The sequence below is a fragment of the Polypterus senegalus genome, chromosome 14 (assembly GCF_016835505.1).
Source record: "Polypterus senegalus isolate Bchr_013 chromosome 14, ASM1683550v1, whole genome shotgun sequence".
NCBI classification, from domain to species: Eukaryota; Metazoa; Chordata; class Cladistia; order Polypteriformes; family Polypteridae; genus Polypterus; species Polypterus senegalus.
This window is the reverse complement of record NC_053167.1, coordinates 57,768,746-57,790,511: the sequence shown is the minus strand read 5'-3', so window position 1 is coordinate 57,790,511 and position 21,766 is coordinate 57,768,746. Positions and strand designations below refer to the sequence as shown.

The following is a 21,766-nucleotide window of genomic DNA, read 5'->3' as shown; positions in this document are numbered from 1 at the left end:
TTTTTCTGAGACGGCTTAATGTAACTACATGCTTGCACAATTCGCCAGTATGACCACATTCTTTGGGCTCATTTAACAGAGAACTTCCGAGAGAATTTGAATTTCTGAAAAAAATATCTTTCTGATTCCAAGAAGAACAAACTTGATATGCCAAACATTTGGAGATAGATTTTCTATTTTCCATGTAGGACAGGGGTCCTCAATCACGGTCCTGGTGGGCCGCAGTTGCTGCAGGTTTTTGCTCCAACCCAGTTGCTTAATAAGAAGCTCTTATTGCTCAAGTAACACTTCTGCTTCACTTTAGTTTCCTTGCTCGTTAAGAGTTTGAACCCTTATTGCTTATTTTAGTCTTAAATAGCTGTGTTTTTGGTTTTTAATTGTGCCTAATTACCAATAAAATGCAAATGACTAAAGACACCAGCATTTCTCCATTTAGCTTGTTACCATTTACACCTGTGTGTATTTATCATGCACTATTGGGTTTAATTAAATACTTGGAAGGAAAGCGAAGAGAAAAAATTAAAGGACTAGATTTACTTGTCCATTTTATCCTTCAGATCATTTGGATGATATCCTTAGACCTTAGAAAGAGGAAGAAAATATAACATATAAGAATTACCTGACATAGCAGAGTTAAGGCACTAATAAGCAATGAAATTAAATTATTGGCAAGAATTGCCTTCTAATTAAACAACAAGGTTAGAACAAAAACCTGCAGCCACTGCAGCTCTCCAGGACTGTGATTGAGGACCCCGATATAGGATGTAGAGATATTACTCAGTACATCAATACAAAATAACATAAAGACACCACAAAGAGTAAGTGTGCAGCATCAAGTCTTGACCAGTTTTTTGTCAATACACAAAGTCCTGAATCAGACAAAAAGTATGCAAGTGAAGGGCTGTTCACATATAATTCGGCAGCATAAATAAAATACCTTACAAGATCCAAGTGGTTGTATAGGCTTTCTAATTTTATTGAGTAGTTGTATGTGCAAGCATTGCCAAATGTAAGCCTAATTACTTTATTTGTCCCATTGTCTGTTGTGATTATAGACTTGTTTGTCTTCACTCAATCCCCAGGATGCAAGTGCTTCTCTCTTTCCTAAAGCAATGACAGTTTGAAGATGTGCTTTTCAAATTCCAGTCTTGGTCAATGAAGTGGGCAATGGAGCTCATATGTAGTTCAGATGTGCGACTTGACCACAAATCTGATGTAATAGCAAAGTATGACACAATCTGCAGCTCCTTTTCAACGGACTGTCTACATTCCGTGTATAGCTGGGGAAGTGCCTTCTAAGAGAAATGTTTACGCACAGGGAGTTGGTAATGAGCATTAGTTAGTTTAGTCATCTGCTTAAATCTGACGATTTCGACCATGTTTACTAGCATCATATCTTTTGCAATGAAGTAGGATACTGCATTTGTAATATCACTGTGTCTCTTCGTTTTTTTTGTAAGGCATGGTGTTGAAGAAATTGGACATTATGTTGTGTTGTTGCACAGATATCGCACTGGTTGTTTTAGTGGGAGCAATAGTACTTTCTGGGGTCTGAGACTAAAGGTCCTGTATTATACATGGTCTGAAGGATGGCACTGCTTCAGATGGTACAAAATATTAGTGTTATTACCTGTCTTTGTGGGACCATGCTGTTGACAGTGCTCACTACTCTTCTTCTTGTTGGACTTTAAACAGCCAAAATATCTCCACACTACCGAATTCCTCAAACCCTCATTTTCAACAATGTCCTCATCTTGGGCTGTGTCCTTTGGGGTCCTCCTTTGGTATTATCGTTTTTTTTCCAATGAGTTTTTGCTAGCATTTTCTGTCATAATTTTCTCTTTTATCTTGCTCCCACTCCTAACATACTGGTGTGCACAGCTGAGGCAGCCTAAACATTAACACGTGTGCTGCTGCCAGCTTCTACTCCTGTGGTCAGTACTGTGTATGTCAACCTAACCTGGCAGGGCTGTAACCCTGCCAAATGAATATTTCAGCATGGCGCTATTCTCATTATCATTGGCTTTTCGTGTTTTCTGTCAAAACTTGAATGGAATGAGTTCTACTGACATTGTACCAACCATGTCTTGTATTTCTCTTGAGGAAAAGTTATTTCACAATAATTATCTTTATCATTTTATCGCCCCACCCTACAACCACAGGTTAAAACTCAGTAAATTTAATTAAGGAAAAGAATGCTCAGCAACATTTAAAAGCTGAAAAGGTGACATTTCCAAATACTCGATTGGCTTCAAGACCCTCACACACCATCTTTTTTGTTTTTATAAAGCTAGATCACAGGATCCAGATGTCACAAAATATTATGTCCAGATGTCTTTAAAAACTGAATATCTGCATATTCTGATGACAACTAAACAATTAGCAGTTGCAATTAAAGAGGGTCTAATCATTGGATGATTGTTAGTGGCACAAGAATTTGACCACTTTTGGTTTCACATTTAAAAAAAGTATAAATTTATTACTTTAGAACAAAACTAATTTCTAGTTTTCATCAAAGTTCTTAGTGAAATTTCATCTTTCACCTTTTGCATTGTCTCGATTTAGGGACATTTGCGCTTAGGCATCTGTCTTGAGTTACCAAGCTTTTTGTGGCAATAGCCTTACTTTCCATTATGAAGAAACATTTGGGGTTCCACTACCTAGAATTTCACCCTTTCATCTGTTTCCTGAATCATCTTGATACAATTTAGAGTCACAAGTAACCAGAAATGATTTATTTATTTATGACAAACATGCACCTCCATATATATGACATGTGGTGTGTAGCACAAAGTGTTTTTAATGCTACTGAGTCCAAGTCTTTGATAGTAATACAGTGATACATCTCCAGTTATATGGCATTTAACAAAAGAAAAATAGTTTTTTCTTGATAGATCCACACACTGATAATAAATGCAACAATGATTAATAACAAAACAACAAAAAATTATGAAAACCTTTCTTTGATTAGTACACAATATATCAATACAGTTTTCTTCCATTAAATACCAGATATCATTTTGACAAAGAGATTTTAAAAATGGCAAAATATTAATGAAAAAAGCAAGGTGTACAAAAATGAGTACCAAAGTGCATAATCCACTAATTATAGTGGTAATCACCAGTCATTGTCTGTTCTATTCAGAGAAGAATTAAGTACTATATCTACATCATTAATGTATGCCATAAAGACAACATGCTTCCAATCAACCAGTAGGTACTTTCTATCTAGTTTTTCGTAGCACATGCAATCACAAAGTACTTATGGCCATCAGGTATATTTAGGAGCAGTTATATGCAAAATACATATAGTACCTTCCCAGTATCCATCCATCACCCAGTTTCACTATCCAGAACAGGGTTGTAGGGAAGCTGGACTTTCTCAGTAGCACTGGGCACAAGGCAGGCAGCAACAATCCCTGGACATCAGTAGTCTGAATTTATGTAGCATCCTCTTATGGCATGCAGCATCACAGATCACAGTAGGAGAGCTAGTGTGAATACATTAGATGAGGAATCTAGTCTGCCACTGAGTAGAATACTTAGTGGCTGCAAACTACAAAATGTCTGTTTTTTTCTTGTGGAATTGCTTTCTTCATTGTCATGCATCATTAAAGTTGCCTAACTTGTGAATTTTTGTTTAATCGTTTTGAATTGTGTTTTTGATAATGTCATGATCTAAATTATGATATGTAATGGCACATGTAATAACATTTTTGTGAGGAAAAGTTATTTAAAAAACCCATACTTTTTATATTTTTGGATTGATACAACATTTATTTGGTTTAACTGTTTTGCATATTAAAAATCAGTGGATAATAGGTAAATATATCTTTGAAAAGTCATTGTTTTTAATTGTAGTATTACCATTTTTTCACTTTCAGAATTGCAGACAACCTACCTGTTGCTACTCGGCTAGAGTTTTACCAAAATAGAGATGGAGAAGATGAGCAAAAGAAAGAGAGTCAAAAGGATGTGCAGTTTGAACATGGATACAGACTTGGCTTCACAGACCACAATAAGGTTAATTGTAAAGAGCAAACTCAATCAGTTGTTGTTTTTGAATCCTAAACAGTAAACTAATACTAACAGGCATGAAAATACAAGTTCATACTGATACAAAAGGAATTTTTTCCTGTTTTTTCTCTTGAGAAATTTAAACATGGTGGTATGCTTTCTAAAAAGAAAAACATCTCACTTTAATGTGAAGATTTTGTGGACTAGATTAACAAGTGTTCGTTGTTTTATGCTCGCTTCATAGATATCAGTTGAATTCCTGAACCACACACAAAATATTACTTTATTTTTTAGCAATACTGGAGGATTCTTTTTGATTCTACGCTTGATATTGTTCTTATAAACATTGTTGCCTTTTATAGGAAAGTTCAAAATTGCTGAGTTATTTACATTTAAAATTTAAACTTTAGTATTATTGACGTAGATTGACATAACTAAAGCAACTCATACCAAATGATTACTACATTTCCACTTTAATTTTTTAGCTCTTGCATCATATAACACAGCTACTTGATTAAAAAAAATAATAATAAAGTAAGGGGCCATTGACTCTTAAATCAAAAACTGTTTAAAACTAAGTCAAATCTTTGTGTGCCAAATATACTGTAGGACTGTACTATAAGAATGCGTGAAAGAATGCTTTTATTCATTCTCCTTTTTCATTGTAAATATTAAAATGTGTAATATGTTTTTCTGTCTAACATTTGGGAACTGCAAGTTCAGTAGGTGTATGCTAAAAAATGGTAAAGTTACTAAATTATAATATGTTCCCTTTCCAACTTCTCTTGAGTATTGATTGCCTGCTAGTTGTTGAATGGAACAGCAAAATCCAAGAACACTGACAGATCGTGTGATTGGCTAGAGCATTTAACTCAACTGAAATAGAAAAAGTAACACCATCTAGGGAATAAATCTGGGAACTTGCGGTTACTGCTCCAGATCCGTAAATGTAAACGCACTGCTTCTTCTAACTGCAATCTTATTATTACCAATTAAATTAACAAATGTAAAAAATCTCAAACAAATCTAAGGAAACATTAATAAGGTTGTACATAAAATATAATTTAATACATATTGTTGACCAAACTAAATTGGATTTTTCTCCGTTTTGTTTACACTAACATTTTCAAAGTGGCAGTTGTACAGTTTATGAACATGTTGTATAAGTTCACCATCTGTACTTAGTGACTCAGAAAAAATATATTTCTGAGGCTTTGTTTAAACATAAGCCAAGGTGAAAATGTTCCGAGTAACTGCTGGAACCATTTTCAGAATGCTGTTGAAATCACTCTGTTCACACATAACATTTGAGCTGGCAATTTATCTGTAAATCCTTATAGTACCCTAAATAATGCTGTGGGATATTGAAGATTGTTTCTGATGGGGCGACACAGTGGCGCAGTGGGTAGCGCTGCTGCCTCTCAGGAGAACCCGGGTTTGCTTCCCGGGTCCTCCCTGTGTGGAGTTTGCATGTTCGTGGGTTTCATCCAGGTACTCAGGTTTCCTAGTGTGTGTGTGTGTGTGTGTGTGTGTGTGTGTGCGCACCCTGCGGTGGGTGGCGTCCTGCCCGGGGTTTGTTTTCTGCCTTGCGCCCTGTGTTGTCTAGGATTGGCTCCAGCAGACCCCCGTGAGCTAGAAAGGTCAAAGCAAGGTGAAATTATCTTAAGATCCTGTGCAAGTATGTGCATTACTTTTTTGGATACATCCTGATCTGCCTATATAGTGACGATTTAGAAGCACAAAGCTTGTTTGTCTGATTTTTATAAGTAAGATAATAAATCAATTAACATATACTACATTATTATGGTATTGTGGCTGCGGCTGTCAAACAAGCCAAAAAATAAAATTCGAACATTCAGTGATAATCATGACATCCTTGCTGCATATCTGATTCCGTAGGCTTTGGTGTAATTGTCTTATGAATGTTTGTCATTCTTAAAAACTGGATATTATAACCAAAATTGCCATCTGAAGCACCTGTTTATCAGTTCCCAACTCAGTTACTATTTAATCTCCTTGTATTTAACCATAAGCTTGACTCAGAATTCTACAGTTAAGTCGGAGTCAGACTTGGGATGACATTCAATGATTTGCTTTGCAGTGTTACTCCCAAATAACTCTCAGGACAGTATTCTGCTGCCATCTAGTGGATGAAAATATCCTGCTGCAAAACAAATTTTGAATATTTCTATGTGTTCTGCAGGTTATAACAACTCAAGTAACTACCCAATATTCATGAGTTGGGCAAATTACGGTCATGACCCGAGGTTCCACTGTACTTACACGTTCAACCCTTTATGCACTAGAGGAGTTTTTGGCACATAAATTGCGTACCCAAAAATAAGAGCTATTATTCTGCTTATGTAAGTAACTGAAAATGGCTGAAAAGTGGTGAGAACAGCACTCCACATGTTTAAAAGATGGTATTTATACGATTAAAAAACCTTTGTTTACATGTGGTGCTTTAGAGTAGGAGAGCTTCTGTACAGGCTTTTAAATGTTTGAAGCGCCATGCAAGATACAGATCACATGGCACTGCAGCAAAGCAGCAGTAAACTAGCAGCTGATCGAGCAAAAAGAAAGTAAAAAAAAAAAAAACTATATTTGTATCACCATTTAAGAGTGGATTTTGGAGGAGCAAGTGGCAGAGATGCGAAGTGGCTGCCACATAGCGCAGGCCGGGATGGTATGGGGGTTGGCGAGTGAAGCGAGCAGGGGGTAAGCCCCCTAGTGTGTGTGTGTTGGCTGTCACTGGGTTGTGAGTACATGAGACTCATTCACAGAATAATCTGCCCCACCACCATCAAGGGATCAATGCAGCCTTGCAAGATTTTTTTATATCTCATTTCTAATCCACAGTGGCTTCAACTTCACTTAGTTGACAACTACTCCCCAATTGCCGCTGTTCAATTTTATTACACATTTGTAATCTTGCTTGTTTCTGCCTTCCCTTTGGGGTACAAAAACACAATAAGAAATGGGATAAAAACTATTGCGTGATGTTGTATATTCCTGTATTTTGGGAGAATTATGCCATGTAGAAGTCACTAACTGAAATTATTATTATTTTTTTTTTTTGACATGCACTTTGTGCCACAGAGACCTGTGTGCCATAATACAGTGACATTTGGTGATTTGGATATTCCTCACGTGAAACTTCAAGAGGCACAAGTACACTGCAACAGTATTTGCCGATATGCAACACCACAAATTTATACTTTGTGCAGTACTTACAAATCAAGAGTAGCATCAAGTCCTTTTGCAAAACATGTCATTTTCAATACATTCAAAACTGTGTTCAAAATTTGACTCAAACTTTCTGTGTAATGGTGCATAATGGTGAGCTGCCGCACATGCAATATATTTGCTGCCTTTTTTATGTCTAGCTGTGACATGTAATATGAATACCAATTATAGACACCTATACATCATTACAGTGCCCTTAATGTCAGCTATCTAATGGTAATGAGCCTTTCACTGCATGTGTATGGAGGAATATTTCGGACAAAATTAAATAAATAAATCCATCCATCCATTTAGTAACCCGCTGAATCCGAATACAGGGTCACGGGGGTCTGCTGGAGCCAATCCCAGCCAACACAGGGCACAATGCAGGAACCAATCCCGGGCAGGGTGCCAACCCACCGCAGGACACACACAAACACACCCACACACCAAGCACACACTAGGGCCAATTCAGAATCGCCAATCCACCTAACCTGCATGTCTTTGGATCGTGGGAGGAAACCGGAGTGCCCGGAGGACACCCACGCAGACACTGGGAGAACATGCAAACTCCACGCAGGGAGGACCCGGGAAGCGAACCCGGGTCTCCTAACTACGAGGCAGCAGCGCTACCACTGCGCCACCGTGCCGCCCTAAATAAATAAATGCGGAAATAAATAAAAGTACTGTGAAATGTGAGCATAAATGAATAAATGTGTCATGAAAAGACAGCCTAAATAAATAAATATGTCATGAAATGAGAGCATAAATAAATAAATGTATCATGAAACATATTTTTTGTTGCTTATTTATTTATTTGATTTTGTCCGTTACATTCCTGGAAACCGTCATGAAATACGCCTTGAAATAAAACTGTCACTTTCACTTTCATCAAAGTTGAGAGAGTGGGCTCTAACACGCCCTCTAGTTACTGATTGGTGAATCGATAGCACAAGAATTCATTAGAAAAATGTTTACTACTGCCGATGAAATGGATTCTGTCGAAGATATTACGTATTTCAGAGAGAGAATTGAAGATTTATCGGAAGAAATTACAATGTTGGCGGCCCTTTTAGACCACCTGTTCTTCGATCATGTCAAAAATAGTTTCATCTATATCGGAGTTTCTGAACTCTTTTGGGACCCCCCCACCCAATGGGAACGTCACACTGAAGTGCATCCCGAAGCGCGATTGTTTGTCCTTTGCTGGGGCAGGGAAACAGCAGGCTCACATCGTGTTGTCTCGTTGACAGAGGTCCCAAGAGAGTTTAAAAACCTCACATTTTCTTGAATGAGTGTAGCATTAATAGGAATGTTTCTTCAACGAGCATCACTGAGCCACATAAAAACGGCTTTTTCGGTGTCTTCAAATGCAGCAGTTCGCATAAATTTGCAACCCGAGATTTTTCTTCTTTTTTTGCATATAACAAAGACATGTGCGTTACATTTGTCATTCCAACAGATTGCACATCACAAACATTAACACTGGATGTTTTTCAGATGTTGACGAGCAATAAGCAAAAGGTATCACTGAAAACCACCGAAAACAAAAACAGCAAAAAACAGTACTAGGAAAGTTCGAAGAAAGAATTTTTTTTTTATAATATTTCTGTTTGGGGATCGTTGTGCAAATGTGCACAACTGAGCTGCGACCACAGAACTAACTGCTCTGTGCAGATGATTCATTCAGGCATTTCAAGGTCACTTCGTTGTAATGAAAGTATCTGCTGAATGTACTTCATAGTAACGCAATTTCTATAGACTCATGTCATATGGGGAAACTGTCAGGAACATAAAAATACTTTGTTGTAATACCCTCTCACCTTGGTCTCTCTCTGCGCCGCTGCAAAGCCCCACCCGCCTAGCGTTCTGAAAAATGTCCTCAGTGAAGGGGGCAACCTTTTTGCTGTAGCCCTTCACTGAGTGAGTCTCCGTTGCCGGTAGTTCTGTCACGGCACGGCTGTCAGACGGCGGGTTGGGGATCCCTACTATACAGTATATGCTTATATGCTGAAGATTTGTTTTTAGTAATCTATTAAAGTATATAAGTAATGCTTATTACAAACACAGTTTTCTTTCAGAATGTATGTTTCTATGTGCTTCTACAGAAAATGGTGGATGATGGTAGAAAATGGTCTATTTTGGCTTTGGAAGTGTATTGGTACATCATACAAGTTCACATTAAAAATACTGAATGGATAAAATGTGCACACATCTTTCATCATGCCTAAAACTATGATGACTTTCAAGGGGATTGCATCCATGCCACTTTATCTTGTAGTCTCTCTTGTAAAAATATGGATTTATAATAGCCTATAGTGGTATTGTTTTCTTTTCCTGTGTTAAACAACTAACCATTTTATTCTCATTGTGTTTTAACCTTTTGCATAGAATTCTGTGTTGCTCACATGTCCTTAAAATAAAAGCAAATTATTTCAATCTCCCAGGTGTATTTTCAGTTGACAAACAACATAAAGAAGCAGTTAATGTTACCATTTTGTTTTGATGGTACTTTACACAGTTTTTAGACCTGTTGACTTAAAGTTCTGAAGACCTGAATTCAATTCCTACATTCATGAAATTTAATGTAAAAGCAGTGTATGAGATAGTGTTTTGGTGAGAGAGGAAATTTGCATAAATTGAAAGGTAATATTGAATTAGCCTCATGAACTGGTCAAGGAGCAAAAGATTAAAGAATCCAAAAATTGCAATATTGACTTTTACCTACATTACACAAAACCAATAGAACACAATCAATTAATTGTATTAAAAAGGTACATAAATAAAGCTACTCCGTTTTTTTTTTTTTCTTTTCTTTCCTTTCTGTCCAGTGGTGTTGTGTAAGCAAATATTATATAGTACCATTATATGTAATAGGAATGTTGAACGTCCTTTATAAAAAATAAGTTGGCCCTGATATCCTTTATTCTTTTAATGAAAACTTTTTTTTTTAAATTTAGGTGTACCTGCATAACCATTTATCATTTATCCTCTACTACCATAAGGAAAAAGTGGAGCAAGATGGGGAAACTACTTTCAGAGTTGTACGATTTGAAGTCGTTCCACAAAGTGTGAAACAAGAAGGTAAATAATACCTTTTTATCATTATTCCCAAAAAAATGATGGTAATTAATATTTTTTTTTATTTTTTACCTTAAAAACTTGTAATCCATTCATTAAGCAGTACAGATGTCTTCTCAGAAATCTAAAATACATTTTAATCTCATTTAAATTAAATTGCTTAAATGATAAAAACCAAAAGTAACAAGAATGTTATTGCTGTCGCTGAATTTCCAAAACCAGAGATATGTGGGTTTTGTACCTTTTGAAACATTTGGAAAATGTACTTCTTACCTGTCAATTTTCGAGAGATATCTGGGAAACACTAAAAGTATATTTTGGCAGATTTGTTTCACTTAAATGGAAATTGTAGACCAGAAGGACAACATAATTAATTAATCACATTTTCAAATCTGTGCATGGATATAATATATAACATTACTTTGGCTCTTGGTTTAAACTTAATTTTGATGTATAAACTGTTGATGTTTGTTTTTCTTTTCACATCGGCAGATTTAAAAGTTGATGACAAGGGTTTATGCAGTTTGCCTGAGGCAAGTAGTTCCTCTCCTCAAGAAATCGACCCCACTAAGGAGCATGAAGTGCTCTTTACTTATTCTGTTCGGTGGGAGGTGAGAACTGCTACTTGAATAGTGTAAAAATAAGCAGTGTTTTATATTTGTAAAGCATTATTACATTATTATATTTGTCTTTAATAATCAATAGGAGTCTTCTATCAAATGGGCTTCCAGATGGGATACCTACCTCACTATGAGTGATGTCCAGATTCATTGGTTTTCTATTGTCAATTCTGTTGTGGTAGTTTTCTTTCTGTCTGGTAAGTTATTATGTCTGCTGTTAACAAATTATAGAACTTAAAAATAATGTGGAAGATACTATTTGAGATGATTTAATTTTATTCTAATAATATTACACATATGTTCTATGCAATGGTGGAGTAGACTGTTATAAAAAGAGTTTTACATACGTCATTTTTGGAATCTTTAGTATACTGACTAGAAATTTCTCCAAAAAAGTTCACGCAAGGTCTGCCTCAATTGCTTCATCTTTTTTCTGCGGTGCACGATTGAAGCACTGCGCCTACTGGGGCATATAAGAGGGAGACGGCATGAGAATCTGGAGGAGAAGATCAGAGTAAAAGGGGGAAAAAAAGAGGAGCTTGAATGACTGGAGAGTAGAAGGTAGGAGGCAGAGGAAGCTGGTATGGTTGAGTGTGTGGACGAAATGGAGAGAGAGAATGCAGGCAGTCGAGTGAAAGTCACCTTCTTTTTATTAAATTATTTGTTTATTGAAGAGTTCGGAGCACTGCACTTTTAAACACTGTTTGGCTTTAAAGGTTTAAATAAAGACACCAAGGCATTATTTCACCTACCCCTTGCTATGTGCTTGTGTGTGTCCTAAGCCACTGGCCTATCATCAGGTACATTATCGGTGGGAGTGGGTTCAAGAGGTTCCCTAGACTAACTAGGAGTGTGGAGCCATCATGCACCTTCACAATCAAACAGTGAGATTTGAACTCATAATTTCAGGGTTTGAGGTCCAAAAATTTAGTAGAGCATTATGTAGGTCAGCTGTTACTTTTCAGTAAACAATTAAAATACATAATTCCATTTTAACTACAGTGCATATGCTGATTTTTGCCTGTCCTGCTAAACCCCCTCACATTACACTCCTGAGACTACTTAAAATAAAGTATGTAGTTGTTTGGACATTGTCTTTCTCTCACAACCTGTACCTCCAAGCATTTTGTTAATAAGTTAAATACAGCCCAACATAGGAATTTAAACATAAGATCTTCAATTTGTGTAGGATCAATACCATATCAATAATGTTGCGCATTTCCTATACTTATAGTAATAATACAGTTACATGTACTGATATTCCTTAATTATAGGAGTTCTAAGACAGTATGTTCTTTCAAACTAATACTGTACATCTATATGGAGTCTTTCTATAGCTTTCTTCAAAAATGTATTAACTAAAAAGGGAATCGGAAAGCTAACAGTATATTATCTCCCAATCTTTCTTGAGGTGGATTGTGGTAAAGCTATTGTATTTGGTTTAAAATTCTATGAACCCTGCTATGCACATAGTAATTATCCCCTGAAATGCAAGAGGTAGAAAATTGAAAAGTGTACTTACAAAATACCACTATCAAATGTTCACACAATTAAAATTACACTAAATGGTACAATTGAACAACTAAAATGGTAATTAATATTCTTTTTCAAATTCATCATGACCCCACAGTAGCAAACTGCAATACTGGAAACGTGTCTTTCTGCACCCAAAATCAAGATATATACTGTATACATTTTTCTTGAGATTTGTTTATTGTTACTTTGTGTAGATACACTACACATATCCGTTCTTTAATGGCTAACAGCAGTTTTTAGCCTCATTTTATTCCTCATTCATTTAATACTAAATGCGCATTATTGTTCAGTCATGTGGATGTAGAGTTGCACAACAATGGTAAATACCATATGGGATCTGACCAGTAGGTGAATGTTTTTATTTTGATCTAATGCATGAATACATTAAAGCTGTTACAAAAGGCATTAAATGTTTTTGTAAGAACACACTATTTTATCCAGAGTAAAGAATGGTTTTCCATTTGCCGTATCAGTTCTCTGAGTGAAAGCTTTTGTAAAATATGCCATAGTGATTAAAAATAGACAGGTGTCTTGATAATGTTTTTCTATAACCACCCTAAAGAAATTTTGTTTCTCCAAATGTTACTACAGTTTAAGCTGAATTGAAGAAGATTAATGGTTTATGTATCTCATAGTTTTTAAAAAGGTAGTATTTGTTGGTTCTAACATGAAGCTTGCAATCCGTATAAAAGCAATTTATATGAATATTCTAATTCATGTTACTAAACCTGCAGCAACAAGGGATTTTAATGCAGTCAGTATGGCCTTAAACATCCATCTTTTAAAACATGCTATATTTACCATAGCTAATCTCTCAAATTAAGCTTAATTTTACCGAAGACATCTCAGTATGCTAACAACCCCCCAGAAGAGTAAGGTTTTCCTCTGGACATTTGATTTCCGTTTATTGCATAGGATTTCTTGTTGGTTTTGTATAAGAGTTGTTCACAATTTTAATTTGGAATTTTTTTTTTTTTTTTCAGGGGTGGGGAAACCCTGAAAGGTTTAGTACTCAGTGATGTGTTTCTGTGCAGCTATGTTGTCAAGTTATTTAGAAATGTTAATTTATGTGCTTTTAAAACATTATCATTAAGAATTTAGTATGCCACATTTGTCAAAGAAATAATTATTACAGTGTATTTAATAAGTTAGTGGTTTCAGCAGACTTTGCATTTACAGTACTATTCTTTTAAAGTTTTACATTTCAAATGAAACTGTTGAGCTTGATAAGTGGGTGTGAGCCAGTCATCAGAATGAACAGTTTTTCCCTTTTTTTTTTAAGGAACTTTCAGAATATAAATCTATCTTTCCCCCTTTATCTTTGGCATTCATTTTTTTCAATTTTGCTATTTCAGATGGGTTTCAGTCCCATCAATCAAGCCTGCACTCTTTCCTGGCTACATCCGTATTATTGTATTTTATTCATACAAACCTTTACCATGGATCACACTACAGATGTGCAGTCAGGGTTGTTGGATGCATCTCTTGAAGTCTACTTGTCTGACACTCATCCTTTGATTGTTCTACAGCTGAATGTTAGCAACCCCAAGTTATTCTTCTAAAACTTGGAAAAATACATCCTTTCTGTTGTTCAAAAGTGTTTATACAACTACAGTGTAGAGTGTAAACCATTTTGTGTATATGTGGTGCTGCCATATTTGTTCTATTTATATCCTCATAGATTTTCTGTCTTTTAAAAATCAGCCCCAATGTCTAACATCACAAATTCGATTTTAGTAAACATTGCAGATTGTTTGTCATTGTTAATTTACATGAAATAACTGTTTTAATGTATTACTTTAAAGGCATTCTCAGCATGATAATCATTCGAACTCTGAGAAAGGATATTGCTAACTACAATAAAGAAGATGACATAGTAAGTAAAAAATGATTAATCTTCAGTAAAAAATAATCTGTGGTATCTCATTCCTTTTATATACACTGTCAATTTGCAGAAACACAATTAATGTAAATGTGTTAACTTTCACATTATTGAGTAATTTATTATTATTAAAATATTAGGTATCTTATCTACAACTATTGAGTTAGTTGTTTTATCATACTGCTGTTAAAGACAGGTTGAGTGATTACAAAGTGCTATTTACATTGCTGCTTATTCAAATATGAAATAGCTTCAGCTTTATAAAATCAAGATGACTCTTCTTTTTTTCCTGAAAATGTCTTTTGTTTTAATTCCTCATGTACAATTACTAAACTACAGCCTTTTAGACCAGAAATGAAGTAAAAACTGTTAGTAAAAATTGTGTTCCCACATATAAAGAGCAAATCTCTTTACTATGTAGTCCACCACTTAAAGTACTGTATATACCGTCTTGAAACTCATAAAATCAGACACCGACTTATACGCTCGTTCTAAAATACAACACTTACATTTTTTTGAATAGTTAAAACTAGCTGTCCCCCGCAGCTCCGCCTGTGTATTAAACAGTGAGGAGGGCCCTGCCCGACTCCCCACTCCTGTTGTCACGCTTCCCCCTCCCCTTGGCCTGCAGCCTCTGTCCTGAAATAGTGCGAATATATTGCTCCTGCAAGCAAACTATGATTCTTAGCGTGATGAGAGAAGTCACAAAATCAACAGGAATGTCCAAGCAAATTATAGAAAAAACCTGATCTAAATCTGTTAAGTAGTCCTCTCCTTCATTAGCTAAGTAGATTTAAAGTACATGCCTCGAAGCTGGCAAGTGAATAAGGAGGTCCCAGCCCCCCTTGCCTCGGGCCACTGCGTCTCTGTTGGATTCATGCAAATAAATTTGGTACTTTAAGCGATGATTTTTAGCACAATGAGAGAAGTCACAAAATCAACCGGAATGTTCAAGCAAATTATAGAAAAAAACCTAAAAAAATCTAAATCCGTTAAGTAGTTTTCTCGTGAAAAGCGGACAAACATACAGATGTTGGATTTTATATGCAGTATATAGAGAGAAACTTTTATTATACAAAAGAAACGAAATTGCAACAGAATACCTAGGTACAGGTATGTATTTTATCGCTTTTTAATCTTCCTGCTCTGACGTTGAAATCGCTCCAAAAATGGGTTCATCCAAAAGTCTATACTTTTGATAATTGCATATAATATGCAGTAATTTAAGTAAATGCCTTCTAACATTTTCCTTTTTTCAACAGGAGGATACAATGGAGGAATCTGGGTGGAAGAATGTCCATGGTGATGTTTTTCGACCACCACAGTATCCTATGATCCTTAGCTCCCTGTTGGGTTCAGGAATTCAGCTATTCTGCATGGTACTAATAGTAATATGTAAGTATATCATAAACATTAGCTTGCAATATGCAGTCTTTTGTTACATTTATTTTGTTGTGTGTATCCTGAATCTGTGAATTAAGTAGTCTAATTTTATATAGCATAGTTTAAGAACATCATAGAAATAACATTAGATTATTAGATTAGATTTTTTATACTGATAATACAGGCAGGTTAAGAGATCTTCTCAGTTTTATACACAATCTCTTTATTAGTAGACTGGTCTGGGTAAGTATAACATCACACAATTTGGAATATAACTTTCAGTAGTTTTTAAAATTACAAGTTTACTATGAAAAGACACCTTTGGGCTTGGTACTGGTCCTTCATAATCTTGTCTGTGACAAAATAAAAGGCTCCAGATTTTATTTTTGTAAAGCATTTGAAAAAGTGGAGCAAGGCTTGCTTAAAAACATAAAAATATGTGGGTTTTATCCTAGTAATTGACAATCAACCAAGCAACACATGTCTGCATAGGGTAAGCAGCATGTGCAGTCTCCTTAATCAAGCTTTATGGATGGGTTTAGGTCAGTTTGTTATTTATTTATTATTCAGGCGTTATATAACAATCTGGCCATTGCCCAACGCTTACACTATTGAGTGAGCATGGGTCCATAAGGAATTGAACAAAAACTGCAAATTGAAGCAGTCAGTGAACCTTATATGGTAACTGTAATGTTTCTTTAACTTTGCATTGTTTGGGCACATGGAGAGTAGTCGCAACAAGTTTAATAAACAAGAACCAGTGAGAACTATATTAAAATGAACAATAAAAGAGACCATCATTGGCATCTGCATTCCTTTAGTTTCTTGTGCTCAGTGGCATTTTGGCTCTGCTGCTTTAGTTCTCTCAGACTGCCTGACATTCAGCTGTCCTCATAGTTAAGGGGTTATTAGGGATTGCAGGCTGAAAACTATGTGTAGTATTTCAAATTCAAGTCTAGCAACACTGGATTTTTATTTCAGTATTTTTCATATTACTAACTCCAGTAAAATGTGGTAATTGCAAAGTAAATTATACTAACAAGTGATTGCCTGAGGTGGTCTGCTGCATCTGAAACACTTCATTGAGTATTTATCTATATATATAATTCACTAAGGCAAGACACCCATGGAAAGCATGCCGGAAGGGGCGTGGATTCACTAAGCCGCCGACAAGTAAGACACCTATGGCGCACACAGGGAGGAGCCACGCCCACCAACTCCAAGACCATTGGATACAAGACAACTCGCAGAGCCACGCCCACCAACTCGGACGCGACGACACAGAAGGAACGGCGTCATTTATATTCGTCTGTTGTGGAGGCCTCATGTACGTCCGAGCCACCTTGACTGTTCATAGAGGCATGTTTCTCCCGGAGGCGAGTCGCCATATGCAGCGTGTAAAACGGTTTCGAGGGGTATCCCATGGGATCCTTAAAACAATCCTTTACAGATGAGGTTAAACACAATGAAGTAAGCAGTCTTTAAAAAACGAGTTTTTGGTTACGACGCACGACCGCATGCACCATAGCAAACTGTTTTACACGCTACATACAGCAATTCGCATCCACGACAAACATGCGTCTTCTTCACTCACGGACAATTATATGTTAATCTCTCCAGAGTTCCATCTTTTCATTCACTTTCTGTTGTATCCTCAAACCCAACCTTTTTAGACAACTGTGTCTTTCCAGAAGTGTTCAACCATCAATAAATAATTATGCGGCATTTGTTATGCCGCGGGTTCACTATTGTGTTGTATTTTGCTCTCTCCAGAGTTCCATCTTTTCATTCACTTAACTGTTGTATTCTCACACCAACCCGTTTTAGACAACCGTGTCTTTCCAGAAGTGTTTAGCATTCAATAAATAATTATGCATGAGATTGAGCGTGTGTCTAGGCGTGGGTAAGCCGTTGAACCCCATTCAGGCTGCAAACCGTGGAATTCCCACTAAGTGCGACTCATACACTCCCACTGATTACGTCTCTACCCTTTGTACACACCCCCCTCCCACCTCGCTACTACCGTGGTCGGGTGTCTTGGTGGATTATATATAGAAAAGCAGCCAAAACCGCACAGAGCAATGAAACATCTACGTCAGTCACAGGCACGTGATCAGGCAGTGAATACTGAACGAGAAATCAGCGGACTAGCATGATGGAGGGAGCTGAATGGACGTCCTTCTCCTCTCCTCACGTTCCACACTCCACGCTGTGCACTCCTATCCCTCCGTCTGGCAGGAGAAGGCGCGATGGCGATCCGCCAGTTTTCAGTCACGGACGATTGTGTGTTGGTTCGTGCATTGTTACAAGGTTGCTTTTCTTGCTGATTTATTACATTACCGAGTTTTCAAATGTTAATTTTCTCCCTGTGCTTAAAAATCTTTAAAAAAACCGGCCTGATTATTCGGTGTATGATACGCTGCGGGTTGGCTAGTTTAAAATATGTTCTCATTTGGTTGGATCTTTTTATTGCGTATTGCTAATTTATGATAACTAAAGAAAGGAAACTGAATCAATGTATTACTTAGTTTGTAATTTTCTTATGTTTTAATAAAAATGGAACTGATTTGTCACTTTTAATATTTTAATAAGATAAAATAGTTTTTATATTTAGTAAAACCTTACTACTTGTTTATAAGATGTCTCAGAATTTCAGCCTTTAGGAGCAAACATTGTTTATTTCCTATTCTGCATGCAGAATAATTTTTTTTATCTCAAATATCAAATAACTACTATATATAAGAAATATCTACTTATAAAGTGTAAGCTGCTGATTGATAGTATTATTTAGTGACAGGTTTATATTGATACTAAAATATGTGAATAAAACGTAAGTAACTTAAGAAATATAAAATGCTAGCCAACCCGTGGCGTAGCATACGCCGCATAATCAGGCCGGTTTTTTAATGATTTTGAAGCACAGGGAGAAAATTAACATTTGAAAATGGTCATGTGCCCGGTCGCAAGAGCAACTGACAGAGACCCGGCCACCAAGTCTAAGACCATGGGAAACCCCTCGGAAACTGTTTTACACGCCGCATACAGCAATTTACATCTGACAAACATGCCTCTTCTTAGATAGTCCTGCCGCGTCGTGTGGTGCCTCTGTCTGAACCGGTCAGGCACAGAGAAGGTCAGCTGCTGAGAGAGCGTCTCGACTGTTGCAGGGCCTGCATTGGTGAAGCAGGTGAGACGGTAATGAAACAGAGGCACAGGGCTTATTGGTTTTTAAAGACTGCTTCCTTCATTGTGTTTTAACCTCAGTTTTAAAGGATTGTTTTAAGGATCCTATGGGATACCCCTCGCAAACTGTTTTATATGCTGCATATAGCGATTCACTTCCGCAAGAAACATGCCTCTATGAATAGTCAACGTGGCTCAGAGCTGCATGTGGACTCTACGACAGACGAACATAAATGATGCCGTTTTAACTGTGTCGTCGCGTCCGAGTTGGTGGCCGTGGTTCTGCGAGTTGTCGTCGTATCCAATGGTCTTAGAGTTGGTGGGCGTGGCTCCTTCCTGCAAGCGCCATGGGCGTCTTACTTGTCGGCGGCTTAGTGAATCCACGCCTTCCCGCGTGCTTTCCATGGGTGTCTTGCCTTAGTGATATTATATATATATATATATATATATATATATATATATATATATATATACATAATATATAATATGTATACATAATATATAATATATATATATATATATATATATATATATATATAAAATATATATATATAGATTTTATTATTTTATTAAAAATCCTCTGATTTAATGTTACTTGATCGGCTGATGCCAATTTTTGTTTTTATTCTTTTCCTTTATCCCTTTTTACACTAATCTCAGATATAACCAGACAAATAGGAGCCTTATGGTCTTTATTAAAGTGTATTTGTATAATTAAACTGTAGGCCACAGGTGTTAACTGTTCATTTTATATTAACAAAACTAAATTCTGTAGGCTTATTGTTCAGTGACCATAAAATACTAAAATAAATGAAATTTCCTTAAAACACATACTTTAACTAATAAAATATTCACAAAAATATTTATCCACAATACATATGACATAAAAAAAGATAATGCTTCTCACGATTATAACCTGTCATATTGTTTAGTTTTTCTTCTGTAATGTACATATCTGAAAAAAAGTCTTAGTTAAAAAAAAAATAGTTTTCACCATGTTTTTAACAGCGAAAATATATTCTCCCACAATCAATTAATTGATATTGGCAATTAACAGCTGCTTAAATGTAAATATATGTTCATTTTTATGTTTTAATAATTTTAAATTATTACCTGCACTACATGTCTTTGCTGTAAAAAATATACATTTAGTATATTTATACAGGTGGCTTTTTTTCTTCATTGTATCAACTAGACATTCATAATTCTTGAGTTGTAATTATAAAATGTGGATTATCATTTTAATTATGTAGTTCTTGTTTCTTACTAGAACTTATGCAGTATGACACGCAGCAACAAATAATAAACACAGTGTAAATCTTAAAAACAAAAAGCCTATTGTTAATTGCAAATTTATCTTTATCTTTTCTTCTTCCAATTAAAAGTGTAAGCTAATGCATTTTAAACAGATTCGCTGCCCAAACTCAAGTGGTGTCCATATTAATTTAACACAATATAAACATCTGAATTCCTTAAAAGTAACTTTTGTTGCACAGCACAACTTCTTAGATTATTTTTTCCACTTTATTACACCACTTCCTTAATGTAAAGGCTAATAAAAAGATGTGTGCTACCTTAATACCTTGCGTAATGGAGCACTGAGACTAAATTACCTTAAAGCTTAGAAAAGCAAGGGCTGAAAATGTCTGTTTGTGTGATCAGCCTTTTTAACGATCACGGATCAAGTCTTTTTTTTTTTTTCTGTGAAAATCTGCTGGTTTCAATTGACAGCCGATCAATCAGACCATCCCTATACTTTTCTGAATTAAAATTGATTCTTTCCATTTTTTGAAGTTGTTGCAATGCTGGGAATGCTGTCACCTTCTAGCAGAGGAGCTTTGATGACAACATCATGCTTTCTTTTCATGTTCATGGGGTAGGTTTGTATTTTTATTTTTTTTTCCTTTTAACCTATTATATATATATATATATATATATATATATATATATATATATATATATATATAGAGAGAGAGAGAGAGAGAGACTATATATAGATAGGTGTGTGTATCTATATATATATATATACTGTATATATATATATATATATATACTGTATATATATATATATATATATATACTGTATATAGATATAACAGTTGATTTTATTGGCCTTTCATTGTTAAAAAGTGTCCTGTTTTATTACCCTTTACATTTTTTTCTACTGTAATTGTAACTACTCATAGTATTTTGAATTATGATTTAACTTTTGAGTTAAGGAGTTGTGTAATATTAGTTTTATTTATTTTCAGGGTTTTTGGAGGATATTTTGCTGGACGTTTGTATCGGACATTAAAAGGTCATAGATGGAAAAAAGGTGCTTTTTGTGTAAGTGAGGTTTGCATTTTTTAGTAGTTAAAAACTTGAATTTTGTTTTCCTTTTCTCATAAAATCAGGGAGAGGTGCTTAATTATTTTTAATTATTTTTAATAGTAAGACTGCAACATTAATATTCAAATAGTATTTTTTGCTTCTTTGAAAGTGAAGATGTATAACAGGCAAGTTTCTGCAAAACTAAAATGACTTAACAAAGCTTTCTTTTTATTACTTGAATTGAATGATTTAATTTATAAGCAGAACTGAAAATTCATGCCATTCTTTGATTCATATACAGTATATGGCTTAGGATTATGGAATTTTTATAGCCCCACACAAGTGGAATACAGGCAGTCATCAACTTACAATCATGTTTGGTTCAGACAGGCTAGTTGTGAGTCGATATGGATGTAAGACGGACCGATGTATGTAGTCAAACCTGACCATATGTATAGTACAGTATAATAAGTCTCTTAAGTCACACTGATTGTTTTATATCCTTTTTAAAACCTCATTCTTAACA

General features: G+C 35.6%; 1 protein-coding gene across 1 annotated transcript in view; it reads left to right on the top strand.

Annotated features, from left to right (window-relative positions):
- Nucleotides 1-21,766, top strand: part of tm9sf4 (transmembrane 9 superfamily protein member 4) — an 82,035-nt gene that overhangs the window by 34,021 nt on the left and 26,248 nt on the right. The window contains exons 5-12 of the mRNA XM_039735432.1: nucleotides 3,885-4,023; nucleotides 10,203-10,326; nucleotides 10,816-10,934; nucleotides 11,029-11,140; nucleotides 14,285-14,355; nucleotides 15,624-15,756; nucleotides 20,722-20,803; nucleotides 21,180-21,255. Coding sequence (XP_039591366.1) covers nucleotides 3,885-4,023; nucleotides 10,203-10,326; nucleotides 10,816-10,934; nucleotides 11,029-11,140; nucleotides 14,285-14,355; nucleotides 15,624-15,756; nucleotides 20,722-20,803; nucleotides 21,180-21,255 — 856 coding nt within the window. The remainder of the gene's footprint in view (nucleotides 1-3,884; nucleotides 4,024-10,202; nucleotides 10,327-10,815; nucleotides 10,935-11,028; nucleotides 11,141-14,284; nucleotides 14,356-15,623; nucleotides 15,757-20,721; nucleotides 20,804-21,179; nucleotides 21,256-21,766) is intronic.